Source organism: Pinus tabuliformis, chromosome 5_1 (genome assembly GCF_031772625.1).
Source record: "Pinus tabuliformis cultivar Carrire ecotype Pingquan chromosome 5_1, CPIR1, whole genome shotgun sequence".
In the NCBI taxonomy this organism is placed as follows: domain Eukaryota; kingdom Viridiplantae; phylum Streptophyta; class Pinopsida; order Pinales; family Pinaceae; genus Pinus; species Pinus tabuliformis.
Genome location: NC_142305.1, coordinates 305,548,316 through 305,571,128, shown reverse-complemented (window position 1 = coordinate 305,571,128; position 22,813 = coordinate 305,548,316). Strand labels below are relative to the sequence as shown.

At 37.9% G+C, this 22,813-nt stretch overlaps 1 protein-coding gene across 1 annotated transcript in view; it reads left to right on the top strand.

Annotated features, from left to right (window-relative positions):
- The window catches only part of LOC149164584 (uncharacterized), a 155,094-nt gene that overhangs the window by 14,068 nt on the left and 118,213 nt on the right, over positions 1-22,813 (top strand). The window contains exon 2 of the mRNA XM_089432110.1: positions 15,523-15,592. Coding sequence (XP_089288236.1) covers positions 15,523-15,592 — 70 coding nt within the window. The remainder of the gene's footprint in view (positions 1-15,522; positions 15,593-22,813) is intronic.

Genomic DNA, 22,813 nt, shown 5'->3' with positions numbered 1-22,813 from the left:
TCTATTGTGACGAACTATCCACAGGAATATCCACGACAGTTTACGGATCAATAAAGGGAGCAACTTGTAATGGATCTAGTTAGTTTTGTGGTTAAAGCCTAGGGATGTGGCTCAACATGTGTTGAATTATGGATTGAAATGATGAAGTACAACTGTAGGAATATATATCTATCTATATATATATATATATAGATTTAGATTTAGATTGGGCAGAGAGTACAAAAGAGCACATCAGGATGATGATTCAACTTGGACTTGTTATAATGAACAAGCAACTGATAACACTACTAAAAGTTGAATATATTGCAACTTGATTGACAGTGTGGCTTCATAAACCACTGACAAGATTGTTTGATCAGGTGTAGGTGATGACCATGATTATAGGTCAAAGCACATTGAGATCTATATTTGTGACATAGTACAAAAGAGAGCAGTGAGGCATTAATACATCTCTACAAACGAAAAAATAGTTGGCATTCTCACTAAGCCTCTGTCCAAAGCAAAGTTTATATATTTCAAGGACAAGTTTGGAGTTGTTGAGAATGCCTCCCTTAGTGAGATGGAGTGTTGATGTTGATGAATTAGGGACAATCATTTTCCCTGGGTCAAGTATGTTGAATAGGTGTAGGGAGAATGGTTCGAAGAGGGAAGTTCATTCTCTCTAGGTCAAGTATGTTGACTAGGATTAAGGAGAATGGTCTGGAGAGGGACGATCATTCTCCCTGGGTCAAGTATGTTGACCAAGCTTAGGGAGAATGGTCCAGAGTGTACAGAAGCCCAGAAATACTCAACTGTAGGGTTGAGTGGGTGCCTTCAACATTAGGCTTAGAGTTACTCTCCAAATAGGTTGAGTGAGGCCTTAGGGATTCAAACAAGAATTACTCAAATAAAATGAGTGTGCCCTTGGGGTTTCACCATGGGTCAAAGATTATTGACCAAGATTATGGTGAACCAGGACTATTCTATATACCATGGGTCAAAGATGTTAACCAGAATTGTGGTGACTAGTGATGTACCATGGGTTAGAGATGCTGATCAAATTATGTTGACTGGTGATGTTCCATGGGTCAAAGATGTTGATCAGTATTATGATGACCAGTTGATGCTATTGATTTACCATGGGTCAGAGATGCTGACCAGGATTATGGTAATCAGATCATGTTGATGCTGATGCAAAATTCACCAAATACACTTCAGAGGTCAATATGGTTCATCAAGATGCCCTCATGAGGTTATTCATTAACTATCTTGGGATTGATCAACGTGAATGGCTTAAGTTTTCCTGTGAGTCTAGAAGCATCCCCTCCATTAGGGTATTAATGGGAAGGTTCCTTAAGGGTTTGGGGCTAGTGTTCCAAAGTGATGAATATTTTGAACAAAGATTGGCCACATCTCTCGAAAGGGGATTTCATCTCTTTGAAGATGTAGGATTTGAAGAGGGCCATTGTAATCCAGAGGTAGACATTATCCTTGATCATCAAATGGATCATTTTCAAGAGAATTTTGATCATTCCATTGATGAAAGAAATTAGGGTTGTGATGAAGAAGAATATCATGAGGAAGAATCCTTTTTGAATGATCAAGATAAACGCATTGAAAGTATGGTGAGGATCCTATTGAAGATGATGCCTTGGCAAGTGGAGTTGAGGCAAGCTCTGTTGGAAAACTGATTAGGGCAATGTCTTTAATTTAATGTTTTCCTTATGTTTTCATGATCAAATAAATGCCAACAACAAAGATCACATGAACACAAGATATAAGCTCCACGCTAGAGAAAAACCCCTCCAAAGGGGAAAACCCATCAGAGCATCTCTTCTTATTAACTTCAAAGGAGACTTCCTAGACCAAAGCCTAGATCAGGGCTCCCATCAAGTCGATTAGCGTGCCTTCCATACAAGTGAAGTAGATATTCTCCAAGATGAGGCTCTCCTAGCCTTACGGTTTTACAACCCTCCTTTGTAACCGTGGATCTGAGGCTTCTTCTTGTATATGTAGATTGTCCCAAGCAGATATAACAGAGACTTAATCCTTCAAACTTGGCTTCTTCATTCAAGCTCTACTAGCTTCTTTGTACTTGTAGTCTTGGCTGGAGATCATATTAGAAACTCACACTTTGTTGTGTCCCAATGGAGGTCGTAGATTCTCTTTTATATAGCCTTTCCAAGAGGCTTATTAAGCTTACTCTAGACCGACTAGAGTAGGGTTATCCGACTTGATTGATGGAGCCCTCTAGACACTTATTTCAAAAATAACATTTCTTTGATTGATAAAAAAGCCCAATACGGTCTTTTACATAATGAAAATGACATTTTGACTCATGACAATCCCTGTAGGCATGCAATGGATGTCTTGACCTATTTGACTAATGACCCAAGCATGAAACCCATACGTAGTAAAATAATTTTTCTTTTTACAATATTTTTCTTTTTCTTCTTTTTGACAACTATAAGAATTACATCATGTCATGAGCCAAACAATAATTATGAAGACCAATACTAGTTACATTTTCTGACACTCCCTCTTAACTAAGGAGGAATTCATAATTGTTTAATCGATATATAGGGACAATACTCACTTTGAAAAGTGCTTGTAAGAAGAGTGTCACACACATCATGTAAAATGCTAGACACCATTTAGGCCAACTGCCAAGGAATCAACCCATCTAGGTACCATCTAGGCTACCTGCCAAGGTACCATCCCAACAGGGATCCAGGTGTCATCTAGGCTATCTGACATGACACCAGGTGTCATCTAGGCTACCTGCCAAGACACCACCCCTAACAAGATTCTAGGTATCATCTAGGCTACTTGCCAAGATACCAACTCAACAAGGATCTAGGAGTCATCTAGGATCCCTGCCAAGACACCAACTCAACAAGTGTCCATGTGTCATCAGGGCTACGTGCCAAGACACCAATTCAACAAGAATCTAGGTGTCATCTAGGCTATCTGCCAAGACACCAACATGGATCTAGGTACCATATAGGCTACCTACCAAGGTACCAACCCTAAAAGGGATCTGGATATCATCTAGGTCAAGATACCAACCCTAATTGGGATCTAGGTATCATCTTGACCAAGATATCCTCCCTAACAGGGATCTAGGTATTGTCGAGGCTAACTACCAAGATACTAACCCTAAGTGCCATCATATGAGCTATTCAGCCTAAGGTACACCAACTCAACAAACCTCTTTCCGAGGAATTCATAATTGTTTAACCAATATAGGGACAGTACTCACTTTGAAAAGTGCTTGTAAGAAGAGTATCACACACATCATGTAAAATGCTAGACACCATCTAGGCCAACTGCCAAGGTGTCAACCCATCTAGGTACCATCTAGGCTATCTGCCAAGGTACCATCCCAACAGGGATCCAGGTGTCATCTAGGCTATCTGCTAAGGTACCATGCCAACAGGGATCCAGGTGTCATCCAGGCTATCTGCCAAGACACTAGGTGTCATCTAGGCTACCTGCCAAGACACCAACCCTAACAAGATTCTATGTATCATCTAGGCTACCTGCCAAGATACCAACTCAACAAGGATCTAGGTGTCATCTAGGCTGCCTGCGAAGACACCAACTCAATAAGGGTCCATTTGTCATCTAGGCTACGTGCCAAGACACCAACTCAACAAGGATCCAGGTGTCATCTAGGCTATCTGCCAAGACACCAACAGGGATCTAGGTACCATATAGGCTACCTACCAAGGTACCAACCCTAACAGGGATCTGGATATCATCTAGGTCAAGATACCAACCCTAACTGGGATCTAGGTATCATCTTGACCAAGATATCCTCCCTCACAGGGATCTAGGTATTGTCGAGGCTAACTACCAAGATATTAACCCTAACTGCCATCATATGAGCTATTCAACCTAAGGTACACCAACTCAACAAACCTCTTTCTGAGGTCATTATTTTCTTTTGCATGTTCCATCTTCAAGTAATAATGAGGTACAACTCCATCTTCAATCATCATCATAACATTTATATAAATAGTGTTCCTACAACTCCCGTTTTCCATCATGCCCATCATGAAGTCTTTCTTAAGCGCGAGATTTACTTTTGTCTTTACATTTTTTCATACAATCATGTACCTGCAATTTTTATCAACAAGTACAACCAAGCAAAATATACATGTACAAGAGCATGATGTTAATTTTGTTAGTCTAGGGTTTTCAAAGGATACTACTAGGGTTTTAGTTACAAACCCTAGATATTCCATGACCTGACCCTAAATAGGGTTTTTATTTTTAGTGGAAACATCAGACCTAGGGATTTTGACTTTCAAGCCCTAGGGTTTACTCAATTCAACTCTTGCTAGGGTTTGACCATATACCCTAGATTCTATCTATAAACCCTAAAAAATCAAGAGATAGGGTTTTATAAGAGGGACCAAAAAGTTAGGGTTTCATATTTCACTTATTCTAGGTGTTTTCTTATATAAGTTTCGACAATGATTTTTTAACTGTAGATACCCAAATATTCAACAATGTAAAACCCTAGATTACTATCGTGTAAAATATGCCATCTTCATACCTTAACATTTTCATAGTCTTTTTGGATACACAACGAAATTGTAAAGATCCTAAGGAAGGCTTTGCTTCAAAATTGGTATTAGAGCCAGTAACATCTAGTTCCTAGGTAAGACAATCATATCTCTCTTTCTTATCATGGATGCACCTAGGATATCTGTTTCTTTTAGAGAATCTCGTGAAATTGAAAATGAAGAACAAAATGGTTTACATAGTCTTTTTAATGTTTGTAGCTCAAAAACATTAAATCATTCTGAAATAGATATTCTGGAGATCCAACTGTCTGCAACATGGAAACTACCATCTATATCCCCTAGTGATGTTTAAACTTTATAGTGACCTTTTTGTGTTCCATCTAAAAGCAATAACTAGAGTTTCTGTCAAAGAATGTGTTTCTGAAGTCCAATAGAACTGTGATATAGTTCAAACTATACCTTTGTTAAACCCAAAAGTACTTCAAGTCGAGGCTAGACGACATGGCACAAATTATCTCCATTTGGGATGCATAAGGATAGGAGTATCAACTCTTACACATAAAGGATTGAATACTTTTGTTCTTGCTATTGTCAAAGATCTCACTGTCATTCGATACACAGATTCACTCATCGGTGGGATCGTAGCTCCTCTGTTAGGAGGACCAGTTTGGTTCCACTGTTATCCAATTTTTTTCTGGTCTGCAGTTGCAAATCAAAACTACAAGGTTTGATTTGAGACGATGAAGGACAAATATCTCTATACATACAAGGGGTTGTTTTAGAAACACAAACACTTTATACCTTGCAGTCCTTCATACCCCAAGTAGAGATTCACAGTCAAGTGTAATCATCGTTACAAATCTCTCAAATCAAAATTTTGAACATCATACCATAAGGTGGGAGGACCTTACTTTACTTGAACATTGGGTAATTGAAGCACAAAACAGGTCTTGAATGCTGAATTTCTTCATGACACCTCACCTTCACCTGTTCCAGATTCTGCTTCTCCACATTCACAACCAAAAGTTGTTAAATGCCAACATTGTGACCGAGTTGGCCATGTGAAAGATCACTGTTTTGATCTTCACCTGTGCAAGCATTGTGGTCAACACACTCATTCTTCACATAGATGCTTTAAAAACAAGTCTCTTGCAAGAACAAAGATTCACCTTGGATGGATTGCTTCTTGGCAATGGGCTTCAACAACCAAGAAGATATTTAAATCATACGACAAAATTTGTTCTTGAATACTGAAAAGTATTGCAGTTGAGTTTTCATCATCTTCTCACCTTGTATCTGACATGGGGGGGGGGAATTGATGGTCATGTACAAGCTTCAAAACCATATCAAGCGAGCCGGTGCCACAGCCTGAGCCTACAACCACAAACAATCATCCCCAGATTTAGTGTTGTAGTTAGAGACACAGAAGCCCCTGAAGATGCCTATGGTTGGTGGGCTTCCTTACACCACCACAAGTTGCGGACCTCCCTTTTTCTGGGTTGAAGATCTCCCTCTCCAAAGCATTAAGGAGCACTCCCTCTAGCAGAAGACTTCGGCTTCTTGCTAAATTTGGAAGAGTTTCGAGAATCGTACTAAGCGTTCCTTTGGTTGGTGGCCTTCCTTAAACCACCGCAGGTTGCAGACCTCCCTTTTTCTAGGTTGAAGGCCTCCCTCTTTAAAGCATTAAGGTGAACTTCCTCTAGCAGAAGACCTCAACTTCTTCCAGGTTGAAGGTGTCCCTCTTCAAAGCATTAAGGAGCACTTCCTCTAGCATAAGACCTCAGCTTCTTGCTAGATTTGGAAGAGTTCTAGGAACTGCACTAAGCGTTCTAGTGTTGGTGGTAATCCTTAAACCATCGTCGGTTGAGACCTCGAGTTCTCCCACCTTATGCCATCATCTCGGAGAGCACATTCAACTTATTTCTGTCATGCATTGTTGTGGAATGTGAATAGTCACCAAAGTCCAAGAGACCACTTGGTATGTGAAGACCAAGGGTCACAAGAATGTATTATAAATGTATATCATTGTGAATAATAATGTATATCATGCTTATCTTTCATATTTTGTCTATTCCATGTGTGTGTTTAACCAGAATGAAGCTTATTCTACAATGTCGACTCTCTAGATAGGGTTCATCACAGTGAATACAAAAATCTTAATTCTAGGCATAAAAGACTTCTTCAACCTGTAGCCTTTTCACTTCTATAAGTTGCCCCACTTCATTGTACTTTAATTCTTGGATTTCATAGTTAAAGAGATTTAAGGTCTCGACTTATCTTCTCAAGGTTTTAGTTTCTGTGGTTAGGGATTTGATGATTATTGCAACAATCTCACAAACATTTTTCAGCTGTGATCCTTCACTTCTCCTGCAACTTGCCAAAGCTCGGACTTACGAAAAAATACTGTTGTGTAATTATCAGACCTCTGTAATTATTGCAATTTTCGGACCTCTTTTGGGATACTTCAAAACTTCAGATTCTTCTTCACAATGTGACTATTGGTTTAGGGCTTCTTACAACAAGGCCCAGGATCCTCTGTCTAGTATGGCCCCCTCTCTCTCAAAGGGAATATATTACTACTGCATTCAAAGAATCCTTTAGAGTTTCAGACCCGAGGCTTGTTTTGGGCCTTGACTTACTCATAAAATTGATGATCTTTAGAGAATTTTGACCTTCATGGAGAGTTCAAGCAATCCCTTTCTTGTTTTCTTTAGATGACAGTGATCTTCCAGTTGCCAATGTCACTTAACTATAGCTCTGATACCACATTAGAAAATTGATTAGGGCAACGTCTTTAATTTAATGTTTTCCTTACATGACATTTACTTGTGATATTTTTCTTCTTAGTTATTATTACGTCTTCATCATCAAATAAATGCCAGCAACAAAGATCAAAGACCCTTGTCTCCACTGAACTTTGCATATAGGAGCTGGAACAAGAAATAACACTTTAGAAACATGAGATCCTCTTTCTTCCTTCTTCACTGGCTTTCTATTCTTCTTCTAAGAGTTTTCACACTTTCTTCTTGACTCAGATTATATCACATGTGTATGCTTTTTAATGTATATCCAATGGAGGTCGAATTCCTCTTTATATATTGGCTTCTTGTGGGTTGGAAGGGTCTCCTCTGGGTCGACTTGATGGGCTATCCGACCTGATCTTTGGTGGACTCTAGACACTCCTTTACATAAAATAAATTTTTCGTTTCTTGTTACATGAGCGCCAATGGGTCATTTACATTATAAATTTTACATTGACTCAATACAAAAGTTCTAGAGCACACAATGGGTGCTTTGAGCTATTGACCAATGACCCAAACACAAAACCCATTCTTTAATAAGTCAATTTTCTTTTTACAGATAAAATTATTTTTTCTTTCTTTGACAAGTACAATAATTACATCATGTTATGAACACTGACACTAGTTACATTCTTCAACACAATCACCGTCCTCACCATTGCGCTCTCAATACGTCCCCAAGGACATCAATGAGAGTTGTATACCTGAGATAGCTTTTGGGCAAAAGTCCATGAAGTTGATCACTGATTACTCCATACTCAGGTTGCAAGAAAGGGTTAGCAGGAGTGAGCAAAACTTGGATTCTAAGTTTTCATCCTCTCCCCTTTCTTATGGTAGTGAAACTAATCCATGGACATTTTATTTTCCAACCTCACACCCATGTGACTCAATATGTAAGTGCTATGGTATAGATTATTGTGATGTTTGCTTGCTCGATCTCATGATTAGCCATAAGGGTAAGAGGTGTGATATTGGTTTAATGATATGTCGGCTACAATGTTTATACGACTATACCTAGGTCATGCATTGTATGCTAGCATAGGTTTGGGTAGTTTCATTGCATATCATGTGAGCATTGTAAAACCTTATACTCTCATATTATGTTTCATCATAGATTAGGTTGCATTTAGAATAGATTTTATTTTTTGTACAAATTTCTATTATCATATAAAATGTGAGTGATACCCTACACTCAGTGCACATGCTCCCAAACAAGTTGAATTGCATGTGCAAGTTACATGTCTGCGAGCCTAGGGATTGTTAGAATTCCCATGAACTCCCCATTCGAGCATATGGATCATGCACTCTATGGTGAGCTCATGTCAGTGAGTTGGAGTTAGATGTTACCCACCAAAATGGGTAATCCCATAGGAGGAAAATTTTCTCCTACATTTGGCAGCCAAATAATTAGCCAAATAGCCAAAAACTCCACTAGCCATCGTTAGATGATGATATGCCATGTGCCTTTGCCACTTGCATTGGCCATGTGCCTCTCACAATCGACATTAACTCTTGCATGAAGGTGGTGTTAGTTTTTGGTAGCATTGGATGTGCTCTAGCCATGAAAATTGGTGGAGAGGCTAAGGCACATGAGTTCTAAAGAAACCAGAAACCGTTTGGTGAAATTCCTCCCGGATTGTATTTTATTAAAATAATTAATATTTTTAATGGGGTTCCTAAGTCTAAACTTAGGAAAATTAAAGTATTAATGGGTATTAATCAAAATATGGGTGAGAATGTTCTAAAAAGCGGATCAAGTCATGTTTTTAATCTTAGCTTTTGATTAGAGACTTAATCTCGGCTGTTGAAGTCTCAACAAGAAAAGTATAGGAAGGAGGCTTGGGGTTCATTCAGGAATACACCGAGAGAATGAATTGATCTAGAGTTCGAAATTTCTGGGGCTTGGAATCTGAGAAATTCGAACCAAGTGATCATTCTGTCGCAGAGGGGCAAGGATAGTTCAGGAATACTGCGCAGAGAAGCGGAGAGCCACCAATGGAGGCAACACAGCACCTAGAGGGACTGAAGTTGGGCCAGTTTGGGCCCATGCAGGCTTGACGTAGAGCCAAAAGGGCAAGCGCAAAAAGGAAGTTGCCTTCACGTAGAAATCCGGAACTGCCGGGGAGCTGCCAGAACAACCGGGAGAGGTTGACGCAGAAGCTCCAAGAGGCAGAAGAGACAATGCAGAGCTGACGCAGAGCCTCTGAGGTTGATGTAGGGCCTATGCAGGGCCAGCGCAAAGATAGCCGGGGTTTTCCAGTTCTGCTGCCAGATTAGTCGGAAACTGCCGGGCTAAGTGAGGTTATCTCACTCAGTTTTCCGCCATTATATTTTTCTCTGTAACTGGATTGCCGGGAGTGCATCGAACATTGTACTCAAAACTACTACTTAATAATATAAAACCCTCAGAGATGCTGCACTGATTTTCTTGCATTGGGTTTTTCTAGGGACTATTTTGTCCAAAAATAACGGTGTCCTATGTATCTTGTTCTTTGCTCAGTTTCTTGTTTCATTTAATGAAATTAAATTGGTGTAGGCTGTAGAAGTAACTTACTTCAGTATTTTTCAGAAAATAACTTGATAATGTATATTAAAATCAAGTAGGAGAAGTAAATTCAGTTTTGCTGCATTAGGGGTTCCTTGAGTATAGGAATTTTCACAGGTGGTTTTCTATTCAAAAGGTACTTTGATCATTTCACAATTGGGTGCTTATACTTGTTTGTTTTGGGTATTTAGTATGGATAATGGGCTGATATGGAAGATTGCAGACCTTGACTGTAATTTTGTTGTCTCACTTTACGAGGGGGTTAATCTTTGACCCTAGTCTAGTGGGATCTCTTTTAAGGCCCCTTGGTTTATAGGAGGGGCAATAACTGGAAAGCCATGATTGAGATAGCATAGTTTCATCTTCCCCTATACAATACTTAACGCCTTCCATCTCACATTAATGGGGAGGTTCCTTGAGAATTGGGGGCCAGTGCTCTAAAGTGATGAAAAATTTCAATGAAGTTTGGTCATATCTCTTCGAAAGGAATTTCATCTCTTTGAAGATGTAGGAGTTGAAGAGGAGGATCATTGTCATCCAGAGGAAGACATCATCCTTGATCATCAAGTGGATCATTTTGAAGAGAATTCTGATCATTCCATTAATGAAAGAAATCAGGGTTGTGATGAAGAAGAATACTGTGAGGAAGAATCCTTTTTGGATCATCAAGATGAATACATTGAAAGTGGGCTTGAGGATGATCCAGGAGTGAAGCATGGTGAGGATTCTATTGAAGATGATGCCTTGACAAGAGGAGTTGAGGAAAACTCCACCCTTTTCATGGATGATGAGTTTGATAATGTACTTTCCAAAAATCTTGAAAAGGGTGATCCCATGAATTCCCCATAGATTGACATGTGTGATTTTTTGCATATTAAAGAAGGGAAGTGGGACATGAGTAGGCATCATTTTGACAAGGATCCAATTTATGATGCTGATGATGATGTATTTGATCCTTCCTTAGATCTTCCTTTGATCATCCCCTCAGTCATATTCAGGTTGCATGAGTTTTGAACATGATGAGCCACCATTGGTTGACCCTTTTGAATTTGATTGTTGTAAGCATCTTGGTTGTTGAGATCTTGGCATCCAATTGCCTTCCTCACCAGTGCACTCCCAGCATGTCGCTAAGAACATCAATGAGAGTTGTATACTTGAGATAGCTATTGGGAAAAAGTTTGTGAAGATGGAAAGGTTCCCTTTCCTTGGTAAGGAAGCCCTAGGATCCTTATTGAAGGAAAAATAAGAAATTGGTTTTCGCAATTAGTGTATGATCTACTTGCTGGTGTATTTTCTGTTGTGAAAGTTGTTTTTAAAGTGAGGTATTTCAATGTGTTTATGTTTCCACGTGTGTGTAACTGTCAAAATATAGACTAGACCTGGTGTATGTATTCTAAGATAGTATCAGAGTAGTTAGATCAAAGATTGCATAGGTGACAGCTCTAAGAGGGAGTTTAAGTGACTGTTTGTAGATAGCAGTAGCCTTGAGAGTTGTTGTGGATTTGACAGCTAAGGACCTATCATAGACAAAGAAGAAGGTTCCAAAGTTTCAGAGAGAGTCACGTTTTAAAAGGAGTTCACAGATTCAGAGGGAGAGTCAACAACTCTAGAAGAGTGTGCCTTCAAGTTCAATAGGAAGAGAGGAGTCTTGCAAAGCCATCAAGAAGATATTGTGGTACGAGGAGTCACGTTTTAAAAGGAGTTCACAGATTCAGAGGGAGAGTCAACAACTCTAGAAGAGTGTGCCTTCAAGTTCAATAGGAAGAGAGGAGTCTTGCAAAGCCATCAAGAAGATATTGTGGTGCAAATCTTCGAGGAACAAGATGTCTTCGATGAAGGTTCCAAGTTCTGTAGCCTTATTTGCTTCAATGACGAAAGCAATGTTGTGGGGGAGTGCCCCCCCCTCGATCCCGCTCCCAATCCGCGCTCCGGGCGGGAGTGACTCAACAGCGCGCTCCTGAAATTGCTCCCAAAACGAGAGCGATTTCGGGAGCGCGCTCCCTAAAAAAAAACGCTCCCTGCCTTTTCGGAGCGTTTAGCCTTTTTTGCAATTTTTTTTTTTGCAGTACTGTTCCAAATGCAATTTTTTTTTTCAAAGAAACAAATAAGTTTTGAGTGGGGCAGCTTAATGATTAGGCCTATGACCCTAGTATTGATATGCGATTCATGGTAATGTTAAATTCTTAAAGTAAAAGTGACATTCTCCTTAATCTTCATTTTCATCCTTTTACTTAAATTTTTAACATTACCATGAAATGACTCAGGATGTTTGAGACTGGTTCCGACCTCATTGCATTTCATATGGAGAAAGTAGAATTTTAGATTTCATTCAAAATCCAGCAGACTTATCAGTTTTTCAGGATTTTAGGATTGCAATATGTCCATTGAATTTTGTCATGTATTAGGGTATGGAACTTGTATTTAATCAAGAGCACCAATCCCTCTATGTACCTTGATGTTAGTGACATTGGTTGTCGAACTCCTCTATCATGACCCTTCTAAAAATGTATGTGTCACTCAAAAAAAATCTTGACTCGACATGCTATGCTTTTTCTATCTTATGTTAATGCTTAGAGGGTGATATTAATGACAAAGATCCCTATACAGATACAGAGGTAATGACAAAGATACCTCTGGATATTAATGCTTAGAGGGTGATATGAATGGCAAAGATCGTTATTTTCCAACAAGACTAAAAAATTAGACATTTCTCGTGGTTGCAAGAGGCCCAAGCATAAGCAATAGATAATAGATTTACTTGTCTTTTCTAGTTTCTAGTAGTTTTTATAACTATTGACTCTTTCATATTTATTATGATATTTTATTAAACAATATATGACAATTTAAGTTTAAAGTTGGCAATTATAACTCATTAGTAATGAATTATGAATGTGATGCTTCATGAGAGTTGAAAGTTGTTTCATTTCATTTTGTAACATTTCATTTCATGTTAGATATTATTTGTTGTCATGGTTACACTTAGCTTACAAGTAGAACTTTGGTGATCAATGATGATAAATGTTATATATTGAATTTTGAAAGCTTGAAACTTTAAGATTGATGAATCTTGAGACTCAATATGTTGCATGTTACTAACTTGTGGACGTGGTTGATGAAGATTATAACTTCTAGATGATTGTTGTTATTTGGTTCAATCTATGTTTTTTTAATGTTTTTTATATCTAATTCATCATTCTACATGTTTTTGTTGAGATATATGTATCAAAATATAAAAATATAAAAAGTATATATATTATATAAAAACGCTCCGGGCTTCGCTCCCAAACTGGGAGCTTCTAAAAATGTCGCTCCCGCACTTGTTTTCGCTCTTGCTCCCCGCTTTCGCTCTTGCTCCCCGCTTTTGCTCCTGCTCCCTGCTTTCGCTCCCGCTCCCAAGTAACACTGGACGAAAGAAGAAGCTTATGATGAATGTTTTCTAGTATGGGAAACAAAGAGACTCCCAAGGAATGGAAGTACCTCCTTCGCTAAGAGAAAGTGTTGAAATTTGATAGCATCGGGACGTACTCTGACATGCCCTTGGTGCTAGGTATGTGAAAGGAAAATACTCATAGAAGTGATTGTATGAGTGTATGAGCTAAGTGATGCGGCTTTGTACCCATTCCATGGTATTCTGATGATCCATGGTATTCAGATGACCCTTGGTATTCTGATAAACCATGGTATTGCATGCTTTGGAAAGGAGCCAATGGAAAGGCTTGAGAATTTTTTTGGAGAGGAGAATAATGGATGTTTCTTCTTGATTGGGGTTCTGATTTTCTGAGGAAACTGTAGATCTGCAAAGGAGCAGCAGGGTTCTGTTGATGGATTTGAGTAATTTTGTTCATGGGGCAAATCTGTTAGTGCAAAGGCTAAAGGACAAGCCATTGAAGGTAGAGGAAGCTAGCCGCTGGTTTGAGGGACAAAACCATAATCAAGGGAAGAAGGAACTGTGCCCTAACGAAGGCCAGTTGACTGATAAGGCGGCCGTGTAGGGGCCAAGCCCTAGAAAGAGGGCTGGCTGTGTCTTTTTGGTAGCTGGCAGGAGACCAGCAGCTTAGAGGAAGCAGACTGCAGCTAAAAGGTAATGGCCGAAGTCTGGTTAGGGCATGCGCAATTTTCCGCAGGCAGGGGAAAGGAGGGCTGGACCCAGTGGAAGGTCTAGACCTGTGGCTGGGAACAGGCTGCAGCAAGGAGCAGCAGGCTGAGGCCTGTACAAGGGCAGAGAAGATCTATTTTGGTCAAGCCACAGTAGAAGGAAGCAAGCTGTGGCTGTGAAAGGTCTACAGGACCTGGCTGAGGGAAGATATTTGTGGGCTGTGAGCTGTTAAGATTTACAGCTACCCACAAGAAGGTAATAAGTGCAGACTGAGGGGCTTGTGTGAGGGCTGTAGGCTACATGAGGTAGTCACAGCAGAGCAGACCTGTAAAGAGGGATGATTGCAGGTGGACCGATTGTGTAAGGGGGGATGGGAAGCCCTAAGGTGTTACAGAAAGGTCGCTGTGTGGACAATCCATTAAAGGAGAAACTGGACTGAGTAAATTTGGGCAGTGAGGGCTTGAAGGATTTAGCCTCAGCCAAGGGGCTTTGGACAAAGTTTTGTCCCTTCTATTGGGATTTTTCAGGGAGTTGTAAAGGGCTGCTTTCCCTGGTAAGGGAACCCTAGGATTCTTATTGAAAGAAAAATAAGAAATTGGTTTCTGCAATTAAAATTGTGTGTTCTGTGTATGATCTAATTGCAGGTGTATTTTCTGCTGTGCAAGTTGTTTTTACAGTTGGGCATTTCAGTATGTTTATGTTTTCAGTTGTGTGGAACTGTCAAATTATAAACCAGCCCTGGGGTGTGGATTTCTAACAGGTCTGTCATCAAATTTATTTTGGATATTTGGCAATTACAAGGGCAAACAGGTCCTTATTGGACCAGATTAGAATCCATGGGTCAAAGGATCTTAAAAGGAATGGATCTTTGTTCGACACCAGGTTTAGATGTATAACAATCAATGTTTTCATTAGTTATTGCTAATATTATAATGAATAAATGTTAAAACTTAAGAGACACTAATTTACTGAACTAATTAAACGACCTGAATAAAGTCATATAGCTACTCTTTGATCTATAAGTGGCTAGTTTCATTGATGTTTGTAATCATTTTTCACTAGGCTCTTTTGAATTCTTTTTATGTACACATTGATATCTACATGGGAGCTCTTCTCGTGCTTAGGAATTTATGTCTGAATATTAGTAACTCTATTTGTATCACTAGCTTTAGGAGACATTTCATAAAAACTTCTCTAATTAATTGTACAGATTATCCAATCTTTACTGGAGAGATTATTAGGGTTGGCCATCAAATGTGTTGTGGTATTTTGTTACTGTCACATCATTGTCACTCATGAAAACTTACCAAATATATAAATTGGAACAAATATATCATGGGAACCAGAATGTAGGTATCAAATTTAACCATATATTTATTCTTTGATTAGTGGATTTCCATTTATTTGACCTTCATTAGACATATTTCATTTTGTTTTGCAATCTATCTTGGGTTAGAAACTTAAAGTTAGGTTTTTAGATAAATATTTCATTTTCCTTGGATTTTGAGAGTCTGTGCTAGTTTGTTTATATGTTGATATACCAACTCTTGGAATTTATGTTTGCAGCATTTTTGGGTGGCTGTTTCTATGGTGTTCTTCATTGCAGCTACAACGTTCACCCTTTTGAAGCTAAGTGGTATGCATATTTTCAACTGTTGCCTGAAATATACAGTTTGTCAGTAAGTCAATTGCTAAAGTTTGGGTACTTTTATATTTATATTTTAAGAAATGCAATTATGAAGGGGTTCTTACGTGAAATTTGTCACAAAGTGTGTTTGGCATTTATCAATTAATAAAGATAAATTTCATTTGAAAGGCTGCCTGGTAACTGTCTGAGTGTTGTCTGGAAAACTCATTTTCTGAGTGTGAGAATGGATTTTACAATAAGGAATGCTATTGAAGCTGAGGTGGTGGCGAACCCATTTTCTTTCATATCTATTGTGCCAACTAATCTGAGAAAAGGAAAGAACACAAAGAACTAATTTTGATCTCAGTTTTTTCAATGTAAAGTCTAATGTATTGAATCACAGAATTTTGTCGTGCATTGAATTTAGTGTGTAACTATATTATAGATTGTTTTGCTCTTAGGCATGGCTAGTTCTCTGAAGCGAACAAAGTTCCTTCTATAAATTAATTACTCCAGAAAACTTGGAACGTCAAGATATCCATTAAGGATATAAATATTATATTAAATAAGTGAATAAGAATGAGAATGATGATGAATTACAATGAGAACAAGAGGCTTGCTTATATACCACGCAAGTGTCTCTTCATGAAGAGTCGTCTTATTAGACATGCCTTTTCATCCTAATTACTATTTAACTAATAATTAATTATGATTTTTATCATTTCCATTATATTTATATTATTTATATATTTTATTTGTTACATTGCCTTCTTCCTCAAAAAACTTTGTCCTCAAAGCTTGTTGATGACAAAAGGCTTGATCTCTTTTTCGGCTTCGAACGTCTTTCTGTCTTGGAACAGTCATCTTCGTCGATACAAGCCGATATGATTTTCTTAGTGACAAACAAAATTGTCTCACTGAGAAGGGATCAAACCATCCAAGATTAATCTTATGTATAGTATTCTGATCACTGGAATTTTGTAACAGCTTGTCAACATAAAACGGAATTGATGTTACGTCATTATTCTCTGAAACATTAATTTGTTGTCTACAGTTTGAATGGTCCTGATACGTAGCTTGGTTGATTTGTCTATTCTCATGATTTAGATGCCAAATAAAGTTTTTAGATTTTCTTCTGGCGAAGATGTTGTTGAATTGATTATGGAACATTCACTTGGGATGTCCATTGTCTGAACTGCAACATCTACGTGTGTCGTTTCTTCAACTGATTTGTCTTCTTGAGCTGTCATATTCATGGGATCGGTATTCGTTCCCTTATTTTCAATTTGAACGGTTGCGACTGGAGATTCTGATACTTCTTCTTGAGTGACTTGTTCCAACTTATCTTTTAATGCTTTCTTATCCTCCTTAAGTTTCTTAGTTTGATTGAGCAGACTTTGATTATGGTTTCTCAAACGTAAAAGTTCTTTGGTTTTTGATTCATTAACCTTATTTTCAGTGTCTTGAATTTTAAGTTTTTCATCTTTTAGATCTCTGATTTGTTCTAATAAATTTTTATCAAGGTTCTTTAAACGTAAATTTTCCTCCTCTTGTTCTAATAAATGCTACTTGAGTTCTTTCTTTGAGACATTAGTCTTCTTCACTAGCGCAAGTAATTTTTTGACGTGGTCCTTGAGATGAGAAATTTCTTCGTCCTTTTCCATTATTTATTTGTAATGCATATCCACAAGTCCAACATATTGTTTCTTAAGTATTGTGATTTCTTGTTTTACATCTCCTTGGAATTGTTTTTGTTCATTTCTTAGAGATTCCATTTTTTTCACTTATTTTATCTTTTTTTTTTTCAACAATTTATTTATTTCTAATTTTTTTAATGATATATTCTCTCTCCTTTTATTTATTTTTTATTTTTTTATTATATACTTTCTCTCTTCTTTTTTTTTTTTTCTCTCTTTTTATAAATTTTTTATATAATAATATTTTTTTTAATATATATAATTATAAATTATATATATTATATAATTTTAATTTATATATTATAAAATGATAATTATATAAAATTTATATATACTTTTTTGAGACTCACTTTTCCTTTTATATGTAACTATATAAGGCTTATATAATATCCCTTTTTATAATTATAATAATATTTCTTTTTCTCAGAAAATTTGGATGAGACGTGACTCTTGGTACCGTCACAATCTTTAGATTTGAACGATTAAAATTATTTAGATTACACCTTTTTTCTCCAATGTTATCAAAATATCTTTTACTTTTAAAATACCATGGGCAATTACCATGGGTTGTTTCTAAAACCTCGGTTAATGTTCTCCATGTAAAATGTAAAACTTACCACTGGTTGGCAATTACCATTGGTTTCTAAAATACCATGGGCAATTACCACGGGTTGTTTCTAAAACCTCGGTTAATGTTCTCCACGTAAAAATGTAAAACTTACCACTGTTTCTAAAACCACGGGCAATTACCATTTGTTTCTAAAACCACTGGCTTCTCCACGTAAAAAGTCTTAAATATACTTGAAAAGATTCCCGCTTATCTTTATTATGCACTTTTTATCAATAATGTAAAACCTTTATATATATATATATATTTTCACTTTTTTTTGTTTGTTTGTTCAGAATATATTATTTCCTTTCCTTTTTTTTTTAAATAGTAGCAAATGGCCAAAGACCTAAAAAATGGAGAATCTCCCAATATGTAGCGAAACGCGTCAATTATGACAGCAATGAGGTTGATGATAAGTTGATAGCCAAAGGCCCGGTGATCAGCCAATGTGGCTCTGATACCAAATGAAGCGAACAAAGTTCCTTCTATAAATTAATTACTCCAGAAAACTTGGAACGTCAAGATATCCATTAAGGATATAAATATTATATTAAATAAGTGAATAAGAATGAGAATGATGATGAATTACAATGAGAACGAGAGGCTTGCTTATATACCATGCAAGTGTCTCTTCATGAAGAGTCATGTCTTATTAGACATGCCTCTTCAACCTAATTACTACTTAACTAATAATTGATTATGGTTATTATCATTTACATTATATTTATATATTTTATTCGTTACATTCTCTCTTGCCTTGTTAATGTTATAACTTATATGGGACATGTTACTGCTCAGATTGTACATTAAAATGATGAAAGCTCCAAACCACATTGTACAATTTGAGTGGAGTATTGCTTATGCCCCGTTGAATCTTATGGAACCCCCTCTTGAAGCCGAAGGAGAGCAGGCCTAAAGAGTCAAGGCAGGTCGCTGAAGTGAATGAATAGGAATTTTAAAGGAAGAAAGGAAAATAGTGGTGATGGAGGGATGTGAGGATTAGTGTCAATGTTTAGGGGTGATGGAGTCAAGGGAATGTTAGGACAAGAAGATATCAAGAAGAATGACCCTCCTTAGGTTGGTTTCCTGGAGTAATGGATAGGGGAGGGGAAACTATTATTTGGAGAGATGGGTAGCTTTTTGACTAATCAAGGTAAACTGCAACGTCAAGGACCCACTAGAGAGGATTTTTCAATGGGATTTCCCTTAGCCTAAGGATTGACTATGGCATGAAATATGCCAAGCATTTACTAAGGGAACCCCCTCGGGGGTCTGCACCACAAAGGGGCTTGATGATTTCTTCACGCGAATAAAGGACAAGATCAAGTCTAGCTCCTTGATCTTTCCTTCCACATGACCGTTGTCTCTCAATATATCAGTCACACTAAGCCTTGTGATGATCTTGAATCTGTTAATTTTAGGGCTAAATTGTTCTTTGGTGTAGATAATTTTATTTTTAAACTTTTTCAACAATTTACACATTACATTCACCCCATAACATCATATCACCATTAGCAATTATGTAGAGAGAATTTTCAATGGGATTTCCCTTAGCCTAAGGATTGACTATGGCATGAAATATGCCAAGCATTTACTAAGGGAACCCCCTCGGGGGTCTGCACCACAAAGGGGCTTGATGATTTCTTCACGCGAATAAAGGACAAGATCAAGTCTAGCTCCTTGATCTTTCCTTCCACATGACCGTTGTCTCTCAATATATCAGTCACACTAAGCCTTGTGATGATCTTGAATCTGTTAATTTTAGGGCTAAATTGTTCTTTGGTGTAGATAATTTTATTTTTAAACTTTTTCAACAATTTACACATTACATTCACCCCATAACATCATATCACCATTAGCAATTATGTAGAGAGAACAATATAAAAAATTCAACGGAATTGTAAGGAACAATAGATGAAAAGCATACACAATAGAGACACAAGGATTTAGGTCAGAGACTAGGGAAAAACACCACAATTGGAAAAACCAAACCAAATACTTCTTTTTAGATATTCAACAAATGTTCAGCTGAGATACAATGTACAATAGTAATGAGACACAAGTCTGTCATTCACACTGGGCCTTCAAGGGCCAACACTCAAAAGATGGCAGCAGGCATATTTGTCAAGGAGGCATTCACAAGGTCTCCACTAGACATCTTATGTCACTATCATAAGCATCACATATCCTTGCCTCAAATCATATTGCTGTCAAGTGTCACTGCCATCATCACTGTCATAAGCACAATGCCATATATCACTGTCATAAGGGATTCTGCCATACATTACTATTATGATTACTGTCGTACATTACTGTCATGAGGACTATCATACATCACTTTGTCATATCATATATTGTTGTCATACACATCACTGTACATTGTCATATATCACGTTGTCATATAGAGACACAACCATACATCAGGGTGTTACTGTCATGCACCAAAGGGTCACTGCCATGTCAATGTCACTGCCATATCAAGTTCAAGGTCATACATCAAGGTTACTGCCATACCTCAAGGTCACTGCTATATCAAGGTCACTCTGTCATATATCATTATCACATCCATACTGTCATGAAGGCATTGTCATATATCATTTACAACTATCGCTACGAACATATATTGTTGTCATAACCAAAGGTATCTCTATCATAAACATAGGTAATCACTGGCATATATCTTGCCCCTCATCACTGTAATAAGTACCAAACATTACTATCCCAAACAACATAGGAATCACTCCCCAAACATTTAGGAATCATTTAGAGAAAGCCACATATAATCATAGATAGATCACAGACATTACAAGATACATATGCAAGTTACACAAAGATGCAATTGTGAGCCACAAAGCCACAGAAATGCGAGCCACAACGATAAGATGCGAGTCACAGAAATAAGTATTTGAGCCATGGGAATAGATGCAAGGCACAGGGATAAGATGCGGGCTACAGAAATAAGTATGTGAGCCACAGGAATAGATGTGAGCCACAACAGAAATAAGTATGTGAGCTACAGAGAATGTGAGTAACAAAAATGCAAATGCGAGCCAAAGAGATATGCCTAGAATATCACAATCAATCCTCCTTGACTTCGGCCTGCAGGACACAAGAAAAGATAACCCATCGTCCTCCTTCTCCACCACATATAAGCTCTTATTAGTCTTGGATGCCATAGAGAAAAAATACCTCAGAAGTCCGAATTGAATGTGTCAAATGGAGGAGGATTGATGCCTATTTATAGTTGATCGATCATATGAAGAGTTGTGCCTCTTGGGCAGGATGACTTGAGCATAGTAAAAATAATAATTTCCTTTAATCAAATTCAAATTTTCTTGCCCAAATAAATTTGTCACAACAAATAATAATGAGATGAGTGCCAAAATAATATCAAAATAATACTTTCCTTTTCCAATTTGAATTCTTCTTTGGGGGCAAGTTGGATTCTTCTTGGGGCGGTTGGGTTTCTCTTGGGGAAATTCATCCCATAGCTGCCCCAAATTTCAACAGAATCACCCACAAATCAACTTTTAAAAGTACTACAGACAGAACCAAGAAAAGAAAGCCTTCTAAGTCAAAACATGCATCACATAACAACCTGAAAAGCCAATGGCACTACGAAAGTTTTCATTAAGTCTGTTAAGAGAGAAATACTCCTGCAATCCAACCATGATTACAAATGAGAAAGTCCTTCCTTTATATGGTGGAGGTAAGGACTTCTTTTACATTAAAATAATATTATTGTCATGGAGGTTACACCTAATTTGGACTAGATCTTGTCTAAGTTCTAGAAACTAAACATTATTATGGAAATACAACAAAAAAAAATGGCCTTGCCACATCTACAATGAAAAGTCATAATCCCCTCAAAAGGTGGTTGATGATGAATAGTAGCAAGGGATGACCCAGCTAATTAGTGGATGGTTTCTAGTGCTAGCTTTAATGACCCCAGGGATCACTCCTTGAAGGTTTTGACCCCCTTGAAATAGACTTAACCCATTGAATTGGTTGGAGGCACATGGCCCACTTGTGTACAGAATGGCTTGCAAGAAAACATGGTACGACTGTCCTCTTGGCCCCACATATGCTAATGGCTAGCTGGGATGCTTGATCTTACACCCATACATGGGATTATAATATTTGCTGTAGTTGCCATCAAAGGGCCAAAATGTGGACTGCAAAAAAAAAAGGCTATTGATTGCTGAGCCACTGAAAACTTGGTCGGAGGTTTGAAACCCCCAACCTATTGGACTTCTTCTCATGGGAGATGGAAATACTTTTTCAGCTGCAATATGCCTTGGGCCCACATGGAGAGGACAGCTCCGATTTAATCTCCTTTAATCCACAACATAGGCCGATCCCCGCTAGTGTCTGTCAGCAACCATTTCAGAATCGCAGGAATCTTTGCCTTGTGGACAGAGGCAAATGAGACCTCAAAATGGTGAATTCAACAGCATCCAAATCAAGAGTATCATATTACAAGCCTCCATGCTTATAATCCATTCAGGGCAATGTGCTCCATAAATACTGCAATGGCCTCATGGCCCAAGATCATAGCTCCAAATAGCAGATCTTATTTTGGTAACCATGTTGTAAGCTTCCTGGTATGCCTGTCCGTTGACAATCTCATGCCGATATAACACTAGATCCTCTGGGTGCTTTTTACACAGTAAGGCTGATTGGGTCCTCCAATCCCCAAACCCTTGACACACTTACCAGCACCAACGTATATCTGCAGCAAGGGCTTTCCTGCCCATGAAGTTTTTTTTTTCTAGCTCTGATTTCTTTAAAAGATCCTGTAAAGCATTTTCTGTAATTGGCTGATGGGAGAGGCAACACATATCTCTTTCCATGTTGAACAGTTGAGGATCTATATGGATGACCTTAATGTGCTCAAATCCTCTCAGGTTTTTTGTTTTAGCA